Below are 20,458 nucleotides of genomic sequence, written 5' to 3'. Positions count from 1 at the left end.
GGGACTGGCTGTGCGTGGGCTGCGCAGCTTTGGCTGTGGACGTCTGAAATCCGGCCTGAGTGTGTTTTTGTCTCGATTCACAGATCAACTCTGCAACAAGGATGTTGATAAGGACATGCATGGGGTGGGATAAAACACGTGTAATGACTTTTCATATACTGTGTATGTAAGCTAAATTATTTTGAATATTTTATAGCAGCTGTTGTATTTTCACTTTCATGGTTTTATTTATTAAAAGTCTGTCAGGGTGATCCGGTGCGCCCTCGGCTTACAGCCTAAATCTGCTCTAATCTCGGTCTCGGCTACTTGCATCCTGCTGTGTTACTTTGCCTTTTTAGGCCTTTTGTGTATTAATAGGCTACACAACAACGCTGAAGACTTCGCCCGAATCATATGTGTATTTGCTTTGGCTTAAAGTGCTGATAAAAGTGTTTTGTCTCCGTCTTTTTCGTTGTGTTTCGTGTCTTTGTCTCCCAGTCGGCGGCTGCGCCACAGCAGCTCAGCGACGCGCGCAGGCCCCAGTGTTTCCATCTGAGCCTCTGCTGTTGCCCTGAAAAATTTCATTCATTTACCTTCAACATTATGTCATTTGAAAAGAAAAAGGCGAAAACTCCAATTCAGGCATTTTTTTTTCAAACATTTAAGGCGCGGAACAAATAAAACATTGGTGCAATTAAAATATTTTGATTATTGTACAACCAGCACCATAAGAAACTATCGCGTAAATCTGCCTGTAAATATCAGGATATAAATAATTAATTGTTTAATTAATCATCCGCTAAGTTTAATGTCCTGTTTTGCCGAATTAATCTACAACATTACTTCCCGCACCCAAACAAACTGCAGACGGCCTGCTGTCAGTTATGCCATTTATAGTAATTAAGCGCTGCCAGCTGAATAAATTAAATATTGTGATTTTTCGTGTGTGACAAGCAGAGTAACACATTCACAAAAATACCCGTGTGGTCAATTATGTTTAAGTCGATTCCTTTCTTTTATCTTTAATAAATAAAAAGAGTCTAGAACAGCAAAAACTAAATTATCAGACTAGAATGCAACTTGTTTTTCAATTCGCCTGACAGTTTTTCAAAGTCAAAGGCGACTTGTGTGAGTTTACAGAAAAGTGGTCTCATAAAAAACTCAACTTTTCGCACCGAAACTGTTTTCCTTCACAGCGGCCGTCACGCAGAGGGAAACGTGAGCACAACACGTCTAAAAACTGAAATCAAAACGGTATTAATTATTTGTTATTAAATTATTATTATTACCACAGGCACTGAGTAAAGTTACAACAGGCCCATTATTATCATCATTATACTTTAACTCTCCTTGCGTGTTCCTCGTGTATTGCGGTTGAGAAATGAGGATGAACATAAATTTGAAGACCAGAAAACTGAGACTAAGGACACATTCTGGGATGAAGACTAATGAGGATGAAGACGACGGAGACGTCAGATGAGGATACTAAAGTCGTGGGGACTTAAAAACTGATGAAGAGGAGGCTGAGGGTGCAGGAGGACAAGGAGGATGTATAGAGGAGGTGGGAGATGGTGCAGACGGGGTGTGGGGGAGTGATGGTGGAGGTGGTGGCGGGAGGTGGGGGTGCGGTGTGGTGACGTCATCACGAGGCGTGCTGCAGATCGCTCGTGAAGAAAACCAAGGCAGCGCCGCGGAGGCGCAACCAAAGCACCGATTACCGCGGACGCAGCGTTTACGCGCAGCCGACGAATAAAGTGGATTTACTGAACACCTGCATGGGGAAACTCTGAGGGCTTTATTCATTTTTTTCTTTTCTGTAGTCTGCCTCTGCTGGGAACGGAACTAACTGGTGAGTAAAACACACACCTTGTCTGTCAGCTCACTGAATTTTAGCTCAGGGAATCGCTCAGAAGGTTGGCTGGCATCCCGCTCTCGGCCGCTTTACGCTTCAGATGTTGTAAATATGAGCAGCGCACGCGTCAGTGCTAAGAATGATAGAGAAAATTAGATGGTGACAGTGCGTGTTGTGGGTCAGAGAGGCTTGTGAGTGGAAGGAGCTTTACGCACAGCAACCATTTCTGGTGTTGAACAGCAGCAGAGTCTGCAGAGGATATCATGAGCTGGCAGCTAAAACAGAGTCGAGGCCGTTCAGAGTGTGTGAGCATCGCTGTCAGCCTGTACGGACTGATGTGATATTTCCAGCGTACACAAGAGAAAATGTGCATGGATCTCTAACTGCACTGAAAGAACCAAATGCATATGAAGTGCAGGCGTGTGAACACGGACACAGAGGCAGAAAATGGATTGGTGTAGATGAGAGGAGCCCTCGTGTCAAAGGTAAACTTTGTGATGTGTTAGGGATGTTGCTGAGGGCCTGAAACATGAAGATCTGCGTGGCAGCTCAGTGAAGCCATTTCTTTTAAATTGTTTGGCTTTGGCTGTGTTTGCTTTTTATGTTCCCCGTATAATAAGTTTTTATTTTTCAGTTTTCTAACATTAAAAGTGTTTGAAAATGCAGACGTGGATGCAGAACAGGAGGAGTTCCCTGTGGCGTCGCAAACGTTACGTTACAGGATTAGCCCTGGATAGGATACTGGTTGTTGGTTTTGAACTAAAATTATCAAGTGTGTCTGCAGAAATCTGATGATAATTCCAACACTACTTGTTTGAAGAAGGTGTCACGAAATGCTATTGATTTTCTTTTAAAAAAAATGTCTGATGTGCAGGAAACTTTTCTTCTTCTTCTGCTTTTCAGGCAACTGGAATGGAACTGAATCTGTCGAAGAATGGGATTTCGTGTGGGGACCCAGGTATGATGTGATTAAAAAAACAATTACATGAAGACAATCTGAGTTTTACATTATTTGATACTGTATACAAGCAAGATATCAGATCATGAAAAGCAAAGAGACGCTGCAGTGTTAAGCACAGACCTGCTACCTCAGGGTTTTGGTTCCAGATCAAAACCTCGCAGCACACAAGGCTGTGCGTGTTAACAGGCATCTGCTTTTACGGTTTTTTGGACGCAGTGTGTTTCCTATGTGGTGAATTAATGCGCATGGCACTCAGGCCTACGTGTTAATATGCGGGCATATCAGATAATGAGATGCAAATGAAAGCGTGTGGAAATAAAATGAAAACAGACCGAAATAACATTTTTCAGCGATGCAGTTCAGTTTTATTTCCACACAGCAATCTGTTTCATTTTGTGCGTCTGGTTTCTGGTGAGAATCATTTCCTGGTGAGTTGTTTTGCATTAGAAAAACGAAAAAATAGGCGGAAAATGTGAAGCCAGTAAAAAAAAAAAAAAAAAGGAGAAGCTTACGTATATTATTTTAACAAATAATTAAAAAACGGTTATGTGGACACAGACCAGGCAAAGGGCGTATTTAGAGTAGTGAAATTTAAAAAAATATGTTTAGAAATTTAAATGTCGGACATGTGAGTGAGGCGGTAGTGTAGAATCCATTTAAATCTAATTTCCTCTAAGAAAAAAACCCTTTATTTTGATAAATTGGCCTGCACTTAAAGGTCTGATCCCGATCATGTTAAACACAAATTAGAAACAATTATGGTCAAGACAAACTGACTGCAAAGAGGTTCGGACTGCTGAGATGTTTGTATTTGTGCTGGGGGGAGGAAATTCAGACCAAATTAACCTTAAGTTTGCAATGCAGACATGCGCACTATTGGTCATTGGAAGTGTGTTATCAAGAAACTCCGCAGTTTGTGACAAATATGGTTTTTTTAATGACTGATTGCAGCCCAAGTCGAGTTATCGTGGATTTTATTTTTCCTTAAAACCACACTAAGCGGCTGCTGGCCCGAGTAAACACGCAGTGTGATCTATATGTGTGTGCCGAACTGACTTGAAGTGAGTAATTTATAGGAAATACGGGAGAAAAACACTTTTCATGGCATATTTATAGATTTTTCTTATTTGTGTTTCCCTGTGATGGCCATCAGAGGTTGTTTTAATGACACCTGCATCCCTTCTCTGTCAGCTTATTGGTTGGTTGTCAGGCTCCGGGTCAAAGAGGCCTTGAACCAAACAGGGAAACCATCACCAAGGAAATAATCAGCTCGGTCTTCTCCGGTTACCCAGCGTGTCCGGTTACATCTCCACTGCTGTCCTGCCTTTGAATCTGCTCGCCAGCTTTAATTTTCTATATGCTTTGTTTTTCGGCCCCGTGGTCAGCTCCACTTTGTTTGGCTGCCTTACAGTTAAGAGAGGGGGGGAAACACACACAAAGACGGTATCTTTGTGTGTGTTTGGCGTGTGATTAACCGAGTTCGCAGAGTTTATTTTCACTTCTTGGAGGAAAAATATGAGTGTTTGCACTGCCATCGGCCTTTAACCTGTCCTGCCGGATGGAAAGGCTTTTTAACTCATCCATCACACGCAAGTGCCCCTCCAGAACAGAGGAGGAACGGGGCGCAGGCAGGGATGCAAGGCAGAGGAGGCTGGGTATTTAGATTACCCCCATCTATCAGCCTGTAATATCTGCTGGAGGACAGAGGAAGGTAGAATCACAGGAACTCCTCCATGGAAAATCTCCATGTGCTGTAAATCCTTTAATATTCCAACGGGGATTTAAAGGGTCAGCGGGGTTGTTGTGATTTTTTTATTTACAGTAGTGCTGCTTTGATAGTCATATAATATCATCAATAAGACTTTTATTTAGGATACAGCCGCACTTCTGCCGTTGAAATCGCCGCCTATTGACCCACACAGAGACGAAAACACTTCACGGACGCGTAATGTACCCACTAACCTCGACTAGTTTCACAGTCTGCATAGTAAGTACCACCTGCTGTTACGAAATGGTCCTCCAGGTCACTTCCACACAGCACTCTTCAAATTCATCCTGCAGATGCTTTTGTCTTGTTTCCTGCACCGAATATCTCTTCAAATCCATTTTACACGCACTTGGCTGCAGCTCAGAGCGTGCAGGTAGGGGATAGTGGTTTTCCTGCCCAAAAGCACTTCAGTAGGCTTACATGTGAAGGTCGGACTTATTAAAGGCCTATGACTGCACACAACAGGCCACCTGAGATATGTTGGAGCCGGATGAGTCTAATAATGACATAACCCAGCTTTAAAAATCTAAACCTTTGAATTGATTAGTTCACTTTCCTTTCTTGCAGGCCCCTCTACGAGCCCCACTCTTTGGGACACGCTGTGTGCAGAGAGGGGCTGAACAAATATAGATGCAAAAAAAGACAAGAGATTGTCGAGAGCTCGCACAATTGTCTTTTGAAAGGGCCTTCGGGGGAGTTTTCCGGTCGGACGGGGATCTCATGTCAGGAGCCACTGTCATACAATGGTCAAAAATGCTGTAGACTGGCGCCGGTGACAGTCCGAGTCTCAGACGGTGTGGCCAAGCCTGACACACGTAGGCTACAGACGGCAGGTCAGCGGCCCCCACACTGCAGGGGAAGAGACCTAAAGCCAACAGTCTGCAGTAAAAGAAATGTTTAAGTTGACGTTTTTTACGTTAAGCACGCAGTTGTTTGCCAACGCGTGATTGTACAGGTTGACATAACAACGACTTTACGTCTCTCAGGGCTGATTTCCCTCACGGGGTTAATTGAGCCTTTGACTTGTTTCAAAGAAAAAGTACCAAAGAAAGGGCATTTTAATTGGAACAAGTGTCTGACTCTGAATGTTGAATGTTTCCCTCCTCTTGTGAGTGAAAACGGGATTTTAAGGCTCCTGTACAGTAAACGACTCAAACCTGAAATCTTGCGGTAAGTCAACACGCAGGCTAAAAAGAGCTCAGTGGTCAATTACGCGCACATACTGTCGGCCCAGATACGTCCATGTGTCACAATAAAGTCTAAAGGCGTAAAAACAAACAAACTAAAACTAAACTATTGGTCTGAAATTAAAACAAATCCCATCCCTGACTTCCCAAGATGCACTGGGGTCTACTTAAACCTCAGACTACTAAGGCCTCACCTGGCGCCACCCCGATTAAAACTAATTTAAATTCATTTCTCGTTTCTGCTGCAAGTTTGTGCTGCAAGTTTCTCTCCAGTGCGGCACAACACTGACAGCAACACGAGCCAACATCTGGACGAAGCTGTGTAGTTACTCCACACAGGCAGATTAATGTTCAGAAGGTTGCCTTTTTACTTTAACTGCGCCGTGAGTCAATGGAAGCGGTGTGCATGCGCGTTAGGGTTGACAGATTATAATCCAGCCAGAAAAAATGCAATTATAACAATTTTGATTCTCAAATTGACTCATAGCTCTTTCCCAACGTTTTCTAAAGAGCACCAAAGTTTGATTGGGTCTCCACGGCGGTAAAATACACATAAAGTGTAACGACATGATCGTGCGTCTGCAACTGGCCACCACTGGCTTTCGCTTGTGCGTCAGCGCCAGTAAAACTGACTGAGAGGCAAATGTGTCCACATGAGTGGTCATATTCAGGTTAACTGTGCTCAAATCACAACAGTAATGAATACGTTTTGTCAAAGTTTAGACAAAGAATGTATTATAAACTATTGCATTACTATCACTCACTCAATCTGTGTGGTAGAAAAGCGCCTGGTGTTGACCCTGCACTGCAGGTCCAGCGTGTGTTAAGTAATGAGAGCGCGCTGACTTGCCAGGCTTTTATTAGTCCTGATTGTTTACTTGCGGTGAAACAATGAGCTGATAGAGTGAAGCTTGTCTTTCATACGCACAATAATCTCCACATCATCGTGCACTCTTTCATACAGAGGAAACAGTAACTGGGCAGGCCCGTGTTAGCTGGCAAATGTTTATTCAACTCGGTACATATCCGAGGTATACATTGAGTGTGTGTGTGTGTATAAGCGCACCCAGCTGCGTTGCGCTGGACACATTTCAAACATGCCTGCACGAATGAAAGGCCCACTTTTACCAGGAGAAAGACGCTGCACTGCGCGCCCCCGACAACTGAATCAAAGTAAACGAACGCTGCAAAAAATGTCTGCAGTAAGCGTTAAAACTGCTCGTGATACGCCAAGCAACAAGTGAACAAACTAATACGGTGTAAGTTTTCTTGGAGGAATTGTCAGTTTTGCTCAGATTGGTCTCTTTACGTTTTAATTCCTCCCAAACTTGACAGTTTGCTCATTTACATGCCACAAAACCAAACGTCTAATGAACTGATAGCATTTTTTGACCCCCCCGCGGTTCAGCTTGACGTCAGACTAAATAGTCTGTTTGGGTGGATAATTTCTTGCAGCGGGCAGGCTTAGTGGGTGGGACTCCCTTCATTTTGGGGAGGTTAAACGCAGCAGATGGGTGGGTCTCTTGTGTGGGTTGGAGAGCCGGACCTTTCTCTCAGCCACAGCGGGCTGAAGCTTTTCCCTGCAGCGGAGAGAAGGAGAGCGAGCCGGGCTGTCACTGGAGGGAAGGGGTGCTGCGTGATTTTTCGTCTTCCAAGACTTTTTTTTTAACTTGGAAGAACAGAATTCTGGTGGAAATTCGCCCTTTATGTTTCATCCTCTCATGTCGTGGTGTTTTGCCTGGCAGCGGGTGGATTCTTAGCTGTTGAGGAAAGCCTTGTGCACCGCAGGATTCACCCCTCCGTTTCACCTTTGTACGCATCCTTCTCTTTAAGGTGGGATGAATTTGGACAGAATCGCAGAGGCAGTGAGAGCACCGCCGCCCCGCGACGTGGCCCCCGCGTTTCATTTACCGAGAACTTCAAACAGCAGTCGAGAAACTTTAGAGAACTCAAGCAGCGAGTCTTCAGACACAGAGTTGGCAGGTACACAGCCAGAGTGCTTTTAGCAACTCGATTCCTTTCTTCTGAGTGCAGTAACAGTTTATTTTACGTCTCCACGAGCACGTTTACGGTGTGCTGTCACAGAGGCACTCCGCTAGTTTAATGCTACGGGGAAAGGGGACACTTTAGTTGAATTATATGACCCAGTGTTTGATTATTCTTACTGCAATGACGATTTATTTCCGTATTTTACGGTGCAACACGCACATGGATAAAACACACAAAATCCTATTTGCAGTAAGTCTCAGTATGGTCTGTTTCTGCTCTCTGGTTTAATGCGCATAAATACACCAGAAGAGGGGAAAATAGTCCAGTTTTGGTGCAGTTACTCCCCATTTTTTTGTTTATTGCGCTGGCTCAACCAAACACTTGGCAGGACTCCGAGGTCTGTCAGGGAAAAATGTGCAGAACAGCCTGGCCTGCTGTCAGTAAATGCATTAAAACAAACTATAAATACTGAGCCTGTCCTAAAATCTAAACTGAAAGCCAGAAGGTCTCTATTAACAACTCTCGGAGAAGCTTTTTGTTCTTCAACTTTGCCACATTTATTGAAAATCCACGACTCGTTGTTCTGTCTCAGTCCACATGAGAAAGAAATAGCAAATATGGGTGAATGTCGTTTCTCATTTTCTTGGTTTGTGGGCCTTAAACTAAAATTGATGTCGTGTCTTTAATGTTTAAGTTGCTTTTTATTTTTTATTTTTGTGATTAACCTTTGCACGTGTTGACCCTTCAGTTTAATGAGGCAATCTTGTTAGGACATGAATACAAGATAGCAGCTGAGAGATAAGAGTGGGCAGACCTCGTCGTAAAGAAAGTGTATTGACCCATCAATGTAAAGCGGGGCACAGCTAAGTGTGTTTGAAAGAATCGATACAAAATCTCAGACGTGTTTGTAAATGTTTGGCTTTAATCTATAACTTCGCTTCTGAAGTTTATTTTTATGGACGACATTTTATTTAATTTGTTTATAGCCTTGGTGCTCATATACCTTTTTGTTATAGTTGACTTAAAGCTTTAGTTTTGTTTGTGTGTTTGTGTGTGTGTGTGTGTGTGTGTGTGTGTGTCTTTTAATTACTGTCCGAAAGGTTTGAGCTGCAAATGCTAACTTCTTCAGGACAAAAAAAAAGTCCTTAATTTGCGTGTAGTCGAAAGTAGCCTATAGCTGTAGCATGCAGTAATTTCTTCCCTCTTTGTGACCCACAGAAAAGGAGAGGAGTGCTGAACACAGGAGCGATGACGGGAACGCGGACGATCCCAAGAAGAAGAAGCAGCGGCGGCAGCGAACTCACTTCACCAGCCAGCAGCTGCAGGAGCTGGAAGCCACTTTCCAGAGGAACCGCTACCCGGACATGAGCACCAGGGAGGAAATCGCCGTGTGGACCAACCTGACTGAGGCCAGAGTCCGGGTAAGAGGCCAGCACGCAGGCCGCCGGCCGTGCGTAAAGTTTGCGTAATGTGTGCGTAAAGACGATTTGACAAATAAATTAGGGAATTCTTTAGGATGGAAGCATTCCGAGGCATTTAATTAAATGCATGAAATAATTCGAACAACACGTGAACGAAATAAATTATGAAATGTTAAGCGAAATATCACGAAGTAGATAATAATTATAAGGGAATCTGCAAAACAAAAATCATTCAAACATTAATTTTAAGTCTTGTTTAGTGTGTGTCACACTGCGTATGATAGATGCGCTGGATTCATGCGACATCCTCTTGTTTCCGCCAACATTTCCATGACCATTGATTTACATAAACTGAGATATTTTAATAAGACACTGCAGTAAAATCTGCTCCAGTGAGCATGTCAACTCAGACTGTTATGATAGAGCATCTTTTGTAATATTGTCTGTGGCTTTGCGGTCTATAGAGTTTTGCCTTTTCCCCGAACAACTTCGTCCTGCGCTCTTACTGATGCGGGAGTGAAAATCCCGTCTTTTCAACAAGTAAATTATTCAGTCAATTTAAAATTAAATGTGTGAAATAACTCAGAGTGACGCTAAAGAAAACCCGCTGACAAAAAACTGGGAGATTTTCAAAAGTGTTGCGTTAACACACATATTAAGTTGCAGCCATCCCTGACTGTCAGCTAAGGTGCATCCAAAACGTCTGTCATTATTTAAACACGTGTGTAATTCTCTGTGCGTCGCGTCTTCCTCACGGGACTGAAACTGCACTCTTTCAAAACACGTTGGTGTTCAGATATTTTGTGCTGAACCTTTAGCAGAAATGAAAGCTTTATTTCTTTCCATTTGGATGTGCTGGGAATGACATCGTTGTTCTGGGGTGTATCCGCGCGCTTCTAATGGAGCCAATGGGGCATTTGTCTTTTGATGACATCATCATCAGTCTGGTCCCTTATTTGTCCCCGTGGAGGGGTTTGTTCGTGTCAATGAAATCTACCTGGAGCTGTGCAACGAACAGCAGCAGCATGTGGTTACATTAAGTGGGGATGAGGAGGATGTTTCAGCATCAACAAGGCACTTTTAACAACACGTGGGACAAGTCAAATCCGAACAAAATCTTATTTAACCAACTTTGATTTTAAGAAATGTGAATTATTTTTATAGGGCCCCTTTAGAGCAGAAAATAGCTGACACAATACGTTACTTTTTACTCCGTGTGACTATAAATTGATTTATCGTTTTACGTTGTTTTAAACTCGACTATTTACGCTCTTTGTTGTTTTCTCTGATTTTAAAAAACACGCAGATACAAGAAGCGCGTTAAATACAGAACAATTGCAGTTGGTTTTCATTTACAGCAACTGGCGCCTGGCGGCCCATCCTTGCAAAATCCACCGTCTCAAATTTCATAAAAAATGCATACAGTTATTTAAAGTGCAGGGAGGGAGGGGGAAGCAAAAAAAAAAGAAAGTCTTAGAACAAGTTCGGAGTGTTGGATTTTCATTTCGATGAGCCAAGGAAAGTGAATTTCAAACAGTGCAGCTCTTCATGTTGGTGGAATAAAAAAGAAAACATTGCAAAGAGCGTGGCGTGACACGGCGCAGACGGAGTATTTCTGATCCATATCGCAGCATTTAATCAAATGTTTTGACATTTTAAAGTGTTTGGACTTGACCTTTAAAGGTCGTCAGTGTTTAATCAAGCTTGGCAGATAATCTGATGAGATTGCGTTGTATTTGTGGGCTCGGCTATTCTTAATGACTCCGTAGTTTAATTAGCTCTGTGAGGTTTTTCTCTGTTTTTGACTTCAAAACCCAAAATGTGTTTTACTTTTGTTCGCTCGCCACAGGAAGCCGATTCCTCCGCGGCTCTCTGTCACATCGCTCATGTCTTTGTGGACAATTCATCCGCAGCACTCTGTTCCCTGCACGGCTATAAATAGCCTCGGCAGGCCGGTGTGATGATACCACTCGTAAACTGTTTCTATTATGAATTAAAAATGACTCGCAGAGTGCCGACTCACGGATATTTTGTCAGGTTTCGATAGGGTGTGAGGATATCCAGAGGCGCGTTTTCTGATTCATTTGCAGTCATCCCATGTGCGTGTTTGATTCATGTTGTGAGCTTGTTGGGTTTTATTTTGAGCAGTGTGACACACACACACACACACACACCCAGAGAGAGAGAGAGGCGTGTGGGTGTTCATTAAACCGCATGCAGCACATAAATAAGTTTCGATTCATTTCTAGACGTGAAGTAATTATCATTAAAATAAATACTACAATAGACTAATTGCCTTCAGCTCATCCCTGGCTGGAGTTCAAGTCCAAGCACATTTACGTTAAGCTCTTTTATTTGAACTCTTGTTATTTATGAACTTACGGTTTGAAACAACAAAATTGATGATTCGTTTCGTTTGAGTATTATTTTTTATTATTAAATGAAGTATTGTAGGTTTTTAATTGCAGGATTTTTAATATTGAAAAAAAAAATTGGGACGAAAATTTTTACACCAAAAGTGTAATTTTAAAAATATATATTATCGTGGACAGAAGTCGGTCTTTTAATTATTTTTTGCAGCAATTAACCAATCCTCTAAATAAATGTGGCTTGAAAAAAAAAGTTTTAATAAATAGCTAAAACATCTAAATATGCACAACAAAGCAGCAGTTGGGATTTAAAGACACCGTCACTGCCTCAGCTTCCACTGTTAGTTTTTTTTATTATTATTATTTTATGAGTTAATTTAGAGTTGCAGCAGCTGCTCCTCCAATTTGGGGAACAAAGTGGACTGAGGATTTTCGTGGGAAAAGACAATTAGGAGCAAGTCCAGTTTGATGTGCTCACTGAGGAAAAAGAAAAGAGAAACACGACAGCTCCAATGCAAATCTCCAGTCGGTCCTTTGAGCTCAAACGCTGAGGATACGATTCACTTGGAAAAGGTGCTATTTTCTGTATTATTTTTTTCTTTAAAAAAGGGCACTGATTTTTGTGACCATACATATAAATATACCAATTTATGGAGCCCTAACTGAAAAGCCTGAACGTGAGGCAAACACGACTTTGTGTGCGCTTTCCTCAAATGATCATAAGTGAAAATATACAGTCGAGGCCCTTTTTTATTTTGCCGTGTTTACAGGCTGTTTTAAACAAATCTTTAGACTTCTGAGAACATTAAACAGATGCTGCATTAAAGACCCATCAATCAATGCGGGGCTGCAGCTTCAAATTTTTTAATTTAAAGCTCTTCAGTGTGCCTTTTAAAAGAAATTACACTCTGCAACATAATTGGAGTAACGTTCAAAGATCATTTAGAGTTTGTTGTGTTTTATTTTGGTGGGCCCTGTGGTCGAAACACTAACACAATAAAAGCAGTGTATTATTATCCACCTGTAGCCTGCTGGACTACAAGTTATGGTGTATTAGGAAAAAAAAGGTCCTCATTTTATGTCAAGATTTTATATCAAGGAATTTAAAGAAAATTAATATTTTTTTTACTTGGGGTCCCTGTGGTGTCAGGCTCATCTCTCAGGTGACTCAGGTGCTCTTAATGTCTACAGTACTGACCACCGTGCGTGTCTCCCCCAGGTGTGGTTTAAAAACCGCCGGGCCAAGTGGAGGAAGCGGGAGCGGAACCAGCAGATGGACCTGTGCAAGAACAGCTACCTGCCGCAGTTCAGCGGCCTCATGCAGCCGTACGACGACATGTACCCGGCTTACACCTACAACAACTGGACCAACAAGGGTCTCACCCCGGCGCCGCTGTCTACCAAGAACTTCACCTTCTTCAACTCCATGAGCCCCCTCACCTCGCAGTCCATGTTCTCGGCGCCCAACTCCATCTCCTCCATGACTATGGCGTCCGGGATGGGGCACTCCGCCGTGCCGGGTATGCCCACCCCGGGCCTCAACAACATCAGCAACCTGAACGGGATCGGCACGTCCGGCATCAACTCAGCCATGTCGTCACCCGCGTGTCCGTACGGGCCTCCCGGCTCTCCGTACAGCGTTTACCGGGACACTTGCAACTCCAGCCTGGCCACCCTCAGACTCAAATCCAAACAGCATCCAACTTTTGGATACAGCGGCCTGCAGAGCCCCGGATCGAGTCTGAACGCCTGTCAGTACAACAGCTGACGGGCTAAACGAGGGGCCTGAATTTTCCAGAAATAAAGAAATATATACGAGATAAACGGACACGGTGTCAGAGCTTGTAGGCTACCTGCGGATGGGGGAAAAAACGAATCAAAGACAACTAAACTGGATTAGTTGCAGTCATTTTTCAAAAGAGAAAAATATGGATTATGCGGGTTTTATGTGTTTACCAATGAACTTGCACAGCAATTGAAATGTCCAGGTTTTTTTTTTTTTGTTTTTTAAATGATGAAGACGTGTTACATTGCTGCGTTGTACATATATAAATGTAAATATATACAGGCCTAACATATAAAGCAGACGGTGGGACTTTTTTTTTGTTTTTGTTTTCGTTTTTGTGCTTGCTTGCTTGCTTGCTTTTGAAGACTGACTTGGGGAGGGGGGGGGGGGGGGGGGTTCTCGACCAAAGGATTTGCAAGGAAAAAAAATAAATAAATAAAGCGTCGAGCGTATCAAGAATCCAGACTCGATAAGAAAAAAAGCCTATACTGTACATATTTTATACTGCTTCTGTGTGCTTTCTATTTACCGTCTATGCAGGATCCCAGCGACCCGTTTGACTCCGTTCAGTGACTTTACTTTGAAATGTTTTGTTTTTTCATTTTGTTTGAAACAGAAAACCCCGCATGTTTAACTTGAGTGCATCGTGTTTTGTACGATAATGTAAGACTTTGCAGAAGTAAGTTCATTAGCCCAAACTGTATACAAAAGGTGATTCAAAGTCACTCATGTGTTTATGGTTAACATGTTTGTTTGAATAAAACTCCAGGAAAAGAGAGGCTTATTTCAGGTATGTTTTAGCGGAGGTCTTTGTTTAAAACGAGCCGCACTGGTGCAGTTTGGCTTTGTTTTGTTTTGTTTTTTTTAACCCAACCAAGAATGAGGAGCAAAATAAATAACCTGGCAATATATCGGCAGCCTATTGATCCACTCAGTTTAAAAGGATTATCTCAGGAATATGATGATTTTTACGGATTAGTGGGACTAGCGTGTTGTAATCTGGGCTTTATCCACGGTATTTTATTTTTCATTTTGAAGCTCATTCCTGCAATTTTCTCCTTTTTGTGCTTGACGCTTTCTGTGTGGTGTGAAACAAATCCAGTTCGTCCGCATCTTGCAAACTTCCAGAACTTAATATCTGATATCTTTAATTTCCAGGAATTAACAGGATCGATGTCTAAAGCCTTGCTTAATGTTACTGGGTTAGGGTCACTGTTAAATACTCGCAGTATTTGACTGCTCAGTGCAGAAAACATTTGATTATTTACACATCCAGATAGATTTCTTGTTCCTTTTGCTTTGCTCTCGTGACACCATCATAACACACAAACTGGGAGTCACTCAGGCTGAGGGTTTGGCGTACGTGACTCCTGTTTGAGGAACACGTTGTGTCACAACCTCAAATGATTACATCCAACCTGCGTTTATTTATTTTAGTTCTGATTTTTTTTTTTTAATAATAATAAAAAAAACCCCACTAATCACAGGATTTAAAAAGCAGCTTTTACACCGTTGCTTCTGAGCTGCAGGAACGTGAAGCTCTCAAAATGCGCCTCCAAAAAGCGTCTTTTGGCCGAGTGCGAATTAAGGAAATCAGTGCCATATCTTGTTTTCTAACACCTGCAGAAACCCCCATATCTATATTACTCACCGTTAGACTGATATTAGCGCGCAGCACTAGTGTGAAGCAGCAACGACTGTGTGCTTTAGCTGATAGTGCTGGGATTAGAGGCGACGCGTTAATAAATCAGCAAATGTGAGGCTTCTACTGACTAACAAAACCAGATTCTGAGACTTTAACAGTTATTACATGAGTTATTTAGACATCACTCCACAGTTTAGAGTTTCTGTCGCTTTTTGCCTTTTTTATTTATTTATTTTTACACCAATATTTCTCTTCCTAAGTCAGTTTATTTGGACCTTACGGTGCCCTTTTATATTTAGATCTCCTGCACACAGTATATAATAGTCCTAAAAATATTCTGCTATAACCCGAAGTTTGTCTGTGACACACTCACTTATGGTGGCTTATTGGTAATTATGCTCCAGTAACAGCTCTAACATATTTTATCTTAAGAACTGAGTTTATGTTAACTTTAGGAATGTTTCTATATATTTACTGCAGCATGTCCGACTCTCAAAAGTTTTGAAGTTATGGTGGCTTTTTTGGCAATTATTTTAGTCCCTCTACAGTATTCCAATAATATATTTTAAAACTGGATTTATTTTGACCTTAAGGTGCCTTCTTGGAAAATGTCTCCTAAAGTGAATGTAATATCCCAGTAGTATTTGACCATAACATTTAGCGAGTCTGACACTCAGAGAGAGTTTATCTTGGCCCTTCGGGTGCTTTTTATTTCCTATACTTGCTCTGCAGCATTCAGTGTTTTAGTTGTGTATGTAGTCTGTGACACTTAAAACGGTTTGTTGAGTTTGATGTCCCTCACATAGCGGCTCTATAATATTTTACTAGTGTGTTTCTGGCACTCACACGCGAGTTTTCCTGACCTTACTGTGGCTTTTCCATCATTATCCTCCTATAGGGCCTCAGTAATAGTCCTGTAATATTTCATCTTGACTTCTATGGTGACGCTCAAAAGTTTCTTGACATTCGGGTGTTTTGTTGGTGAATTTATCTTCTATAGTGACTCTATAATGCTCCCATAATATCTTACCTATAGACTTCAGGTGGGCTCTGGTGATTTTATTATTACAATATTTATTTTTGATAGAACTTCTACAGACACGCTGCTGTTTTTATTTCATTCTCTAATTCTGTCACAGGTTTACTGAGGCTCTCCTGCTGTTGAGGTTCACCATTCATAACAAGTCACAACAGTAACATCCGCGGCGCGCGGCTTCAAATTCTTTCGTTGGGCGCGTCCACGTGCACAACGGGGGGGTCGTTTACTCAGGGCGGACATGCGCACTGGCTGTAATTGCGACTATCCGCTTTGATTTGGAGATGTTTGACGAGAGGACAAAGCGCACTCAAGGCTCGTGGTGATTGGCAACAAAAACAAAGCGCGCGTGCTATCGTAAATGTCACCCATTGGACCGCGCCGCGCCGTGAACGCGCCTGATTCCGGAGGGCAAAGTTCAGCATGGCGCGTTTCAGCCGGTAAATATTTAAATAGTGTTTCTGTCTAAAGGAAGTCCCAGCTTCCCCTAACTTATGAGAGACGCGGCGCAGGGTTTGAATAAAACAGATCGTGTGAGACACAAGCACGTGTTTGTGGGTTCAAGAGTGCACGTCAGGATTAGCCCGTTTCTCTCACACAAACATGACCTAACTGAACACATAATAACTGCTGGTTGTGTGTGTGACAGTAGAGCGAGCTGAACACCTTAAACAGCTGCCTTGATCATCAAATAACTCTTGTAATTTCTGAAAAAGAGGCCAAATATTTCCCTTCTTCCTGCTTTTCAAATGTCAAGCGACACTCCACTGGGAAATCTATCAATCAATTAACTGAGGAAATAATCAGCAGATTTGGTCACAGCACCAAGAGGAAGTGGTTCCAACCAAACTTTACTCGGTGAATTCACTTCAGTCTCTGCAAATGAAGTGCACATTTTCTAATTGGGCCATTAAACTCAAGAAGAACAGAACCAGCAAGCCTTAGTTAAATTCATTGTCCCTTTTCATTTTGTACTTTTATTCTCAATGTGTAAATAACAAAACTGGCTTCCTGTGAGGCCCCTTTAGCGTTTAACTGTGCTTCTTCAGGCCCCACAGCTCTACTGAATTAGCAGCCGAGCAAAGCAGGCGGATGCCAATAGCACCGTGTGTGTCAGTTCATTCTGGTGCCCGCAACCTGCAAGTTTACTTGAGAATTCTCAGCACTGATTATCAACTGAAGCAGGTCCCGTGTTGTTACGTGGCGACCCTTCTTTTAAATCTTAACGAGCTTAACACAGAACTTAATGTTTGGCAGCAGTTGCAAACAAAGAAGGAAAGACTGCAAGTGTAAAATATTTGCTAAAAGTACAAAAATCTAAACAAAACGCAAAATATACACAGTGCCAAAAATATGCAACGTTAAGCATCAAACTTGCCCTGTTATTAAAACCTTATTATTTTGATTTTTATTGTGTCACAAGGGGCGCATTCCTTAATGAACTCGGTTTTGATTAATGAAATTACAGCAAACGGACCAACAAAAACCCACTGGTCCACATGAGAGAGTAAAGTGTTGACGTCAATAGAGATTTTTGTATTCTTTGAGGTTTTTTTTTTTTCTTTTTCCTCTCCAGGAGCCCCCTAAGAGTTTGACACAGCCCTGCTTGACTTTATACTGTGAAGGAAAGAAACCAAGAGGCCCGAGCAGAGTAAACTAGTATTTGCAAACATGCTTAACAGTTGCATAAAGGAGGCAGCACCCAACCTCCTTCTGAAAAATTAAAGCTGTCCTCATTATGGTGGCACAGCAGTTAGCCACAATTACATATTTCATGTCAGTTATTCTCAAGCACAATGAAAACAAATACCACCACGGCGTAATAAAAGGCAAAAACTTTGGTTGTATACACTTCTGTGACTGACATTTGAATGTTCTGTAGCACCCCGCCCATCTAGTGTAACCTAATTAACTAAACAAGCGCTTCAAAACCAAGACCTTCCCTCAGCTATGACTACTATGCTGCTCAGCTTCTGTTAGTTTTCTGCAGCAGCAGCTCCTCTGAATCTCAGAAAGCTGCACTGCAGCTGCTGCATCCCATAAACACACCGAATCCCTGTTTAGATGCAAACCTGTAGTTTATTCAGAAGCACTACATAGACTCTGTAATAGAGCAATGCTGACCCTGTAATCAAACAATAGCAGCAGGGGTCTGTGAGGACATGGCACCACCAGCCTTCACCTCTCTGGGTGTATCAGGCAGCGGCTGCACCCCAAAGCAAGCCAGCGGGCCACACAAATCGGCTGATGAGTTTCTACAACGTGCCATAGCTCCTGAATGTTATGAATGTGTTTCCACTCTTGCGGAAAGCCATTAGTTTGCACATGAAAAATCGATGAAATGTGCACAAAATGCATCACAGAGAACATCTTGTCCGTTTTTATCCACGCTTTGTCAACATAATAACCAACGTTATTATGTTGTTCATGACAGCAGACCCACATCGTCATAGATGACTCTTTTATAGACTCAATTCAAGTGTGTTTCAAGTCTCTGCAGGTTGATTTTGATACTGATATCAATCAAAGGTAATGGCTGCTTGGAGTGGAGGAAAATGATGCATTAATTCCAGAAAAAAATGCAGGAAGGCTTTGAAAAAAAAATGGCTGACATTGATGTATAATCTAAATGATGTGTAGTAAATGTTGTTAAACTCACTGTACGGTCGTTCACAGCCGCACAGTGTAGTCCCAGAGGACAAAGCCATCTCTTTTCCAATTACGTGAAGGATTTGAAGAGAACAAAACGCCTTCACAGGAAAGTGAACCAACAGGCTGAATCCTGAATTGCGGCTCACATTTGGTTGGCTTTGGATTACTGTTGCCATGAAACTCACAACATCACAAACAGTAACTCAAGGTGTTGCATGTTTTGCTTTTGTTTGTGTCAGACACACTTTGGGTTATGGCATCTCCTGTTTTCTGGAGTTTTCTTTTTTTTCCCCCAGTTTTCAATGAACAGAAGCGTCTTCAAAGCACACAGCAGGAAGTCACTGTTTGGCTTTCTGTTTCTGGTTGTATGTCGTTGTGGTGCAAGATAACCGCATGTCAGCCAAACTGTCACGGGTTATAAACTTATGGCAAACACCTCAGGTGAGTGACACAAGCCCGACCGACTATGACTTAATTGTTCAAATGCATGTCCCACATACTACAAGTCACCTGCTTATGTAAACACCTGAGAATTACAGCAGAAAGGTACAGTAAGATCACTGAAGCTGAATATTATCAGCTTCCAAGAGTCTGGCTTGAGCGATGTGTGGACACTTTTATCCGTGCTTTAGTCTGTGACTGTTTTCCATACTTTGAGCTAAGCCAGTTACTACCAATTGTGATAATCTTTGTGCTACAGCGCACAACAACAGTTTGGAGAATATAATTTCCTGTTTCAACATGACAGACTCCACCCTCCACCCCCAGCACAAAGCCAAAGATAAAATGATCACATACATAATATAATATCTCAAAAAGATGAGAAATGATTTAGGCCTGTGTGTCGTTTCCTCCTGGTGGCTGAGACAAAGCAGCAGACCTGAATGGAAGCCATCACAGGCTGCAGGGGTTCAGTTTGATGTCATGTAATTCCTCCAAAACGACTAAAATTTCACAATTTGTGAGTCCATGTCAAAAATAAGGTCTTCACCGATGACATCCATCCATCATCTATCTGTTGCTGCTCTTTTATCTCTTGCCAACAGCGCAAAGTGTGAATGTTGTTGCCAGTGGCGTCACTCCCCACAATACAATCTTAGAAATGCTGCAGAAGAGACAGTTCATTTTACCTGTTCAGCCGAGGCCTCGTTTCCTCACGTCTTCCTGTCCCTCTGAGTGACGCGTTCATGATCCACGTCTGCTCGACATTCGCAGACCATCTCAAACTTTAGGCTCTTCACTGAAGTTGTATTCCAATCCTGTGAACACAGATGAATTACTTAACTCTGAGAGTTTAAGTCTTGATTTCTGTATTTGTAACCACCATAAGTCACAAACTGGTGCATGTGACCATACACTAAACTGTCTGTAGCCCTCAAACAGTGTCCTGTGTTGTATGCAGGTGAATCACACCAAACTCCATTTAATAATCTAGGAATTTACAGTCTTGTTCAAACTTTCATGAAATGAAAAAAGACATTTTTTTCCAATTGAGCATTATTTCAGTCCACAAAGCCTGTCTCATTTCAGAGGAATCTCTACTTTTTAGATGAAGTGTGTTTTGATGTTCTCAACAGACAAAAGACAAAGGGCCTGAGGGATAAGTTGAGTATAGCCTACATGATATGTGAGGGCAAAACAGCCTCACCCTCACAACCCTTAAAATTCAGTAGGGACCCTCATAGTGTAGTGTTTTAACCTTCTCATCAACAATATAGTTCAACATCACTTGATAGCACATGATAAGCACAGGTTGTGCAGGTATTAGCCTAGCTGAGGTGAGCATTATTGCTCCAATAGCAAAAAAAAAAAA

At 42.2% G+C, this 20,458-nt stretch overlaps 1 protein-coding gene and 1 long non-coding RNA gene across 5 annotated transcripts in view; one reads left to right on the top strand and one right to left on the bottom strand.

The window, feature by feature from the left end:
• Positions 1 to 20,458, bottom strand: part of LOC124070890 — a 122,363-nt gene that overhangs the window by 101,466 nt on the left and 439 nt on the right. For all 3 annotated transcript variants that reach the window (XR_006845255.1, XR_006845254.1, XR_006845253.1), the window contains exon 2: positions 19,776 to 19,904. This is a non-coding gene — a long non-coding RNA (uncharacterized LOC124070890). The remainder of the gene's footprint in view (positions 1 to 19,775; positions 19,905 to 20,458) is intronic.
• On the top strand, positions 1,674 to 13,696 carry pitx1 (paired-like homeodomain 1). Of its 2 annotated transcripts, XM_046411212.1 has the most exons (5): positions 1,674 to 1,828; positions 2,735 to 2,789; positions 7,581 to 7,730; positions 8,955 to 9,157; positions 12,746 to 13,696. In XM_046411212.1, the coding sequence occupies exons 2-5, from the start codon at positions 2,744 to 2,746 to the stop codon at positions 13,292 to 13,294; spliced, it is 948 nt and encodes a 315-aa protein (XP_046267168.1). In that variant the 5' UTR covers positions 1,674 to 1,828; positions 2,735 to 2,743; the 3' UTR covers positions 13,295 to 13,696. The 2 variants fall into 2 exon arrangements, with proteins under 2 accessions (XP_046267168.1, XP_046267170.1); XM_046411214.1 differs by lacking the exon at positions 7,581 to 7,730.

This window comes from Scatophagus argus, chromosome 14 (genome assembly GCF_020382885.2).
Source record: "Scatophagus argus isolate fScaArg1 chromosome 14, fScaArg1.pri, whole genome shotgun sequence".
Lineage (NCBI taxonomy): Eukaryota > Metazoa > Chordata > Actinopteri > Scatophagidae > Scatophagus > Scatophagus argus.
The sequence above is the reverse complement of the archived record's forward strand: the minus strand, read 5'-3'. Positions and strand labels throughout refer to the sequence as shown.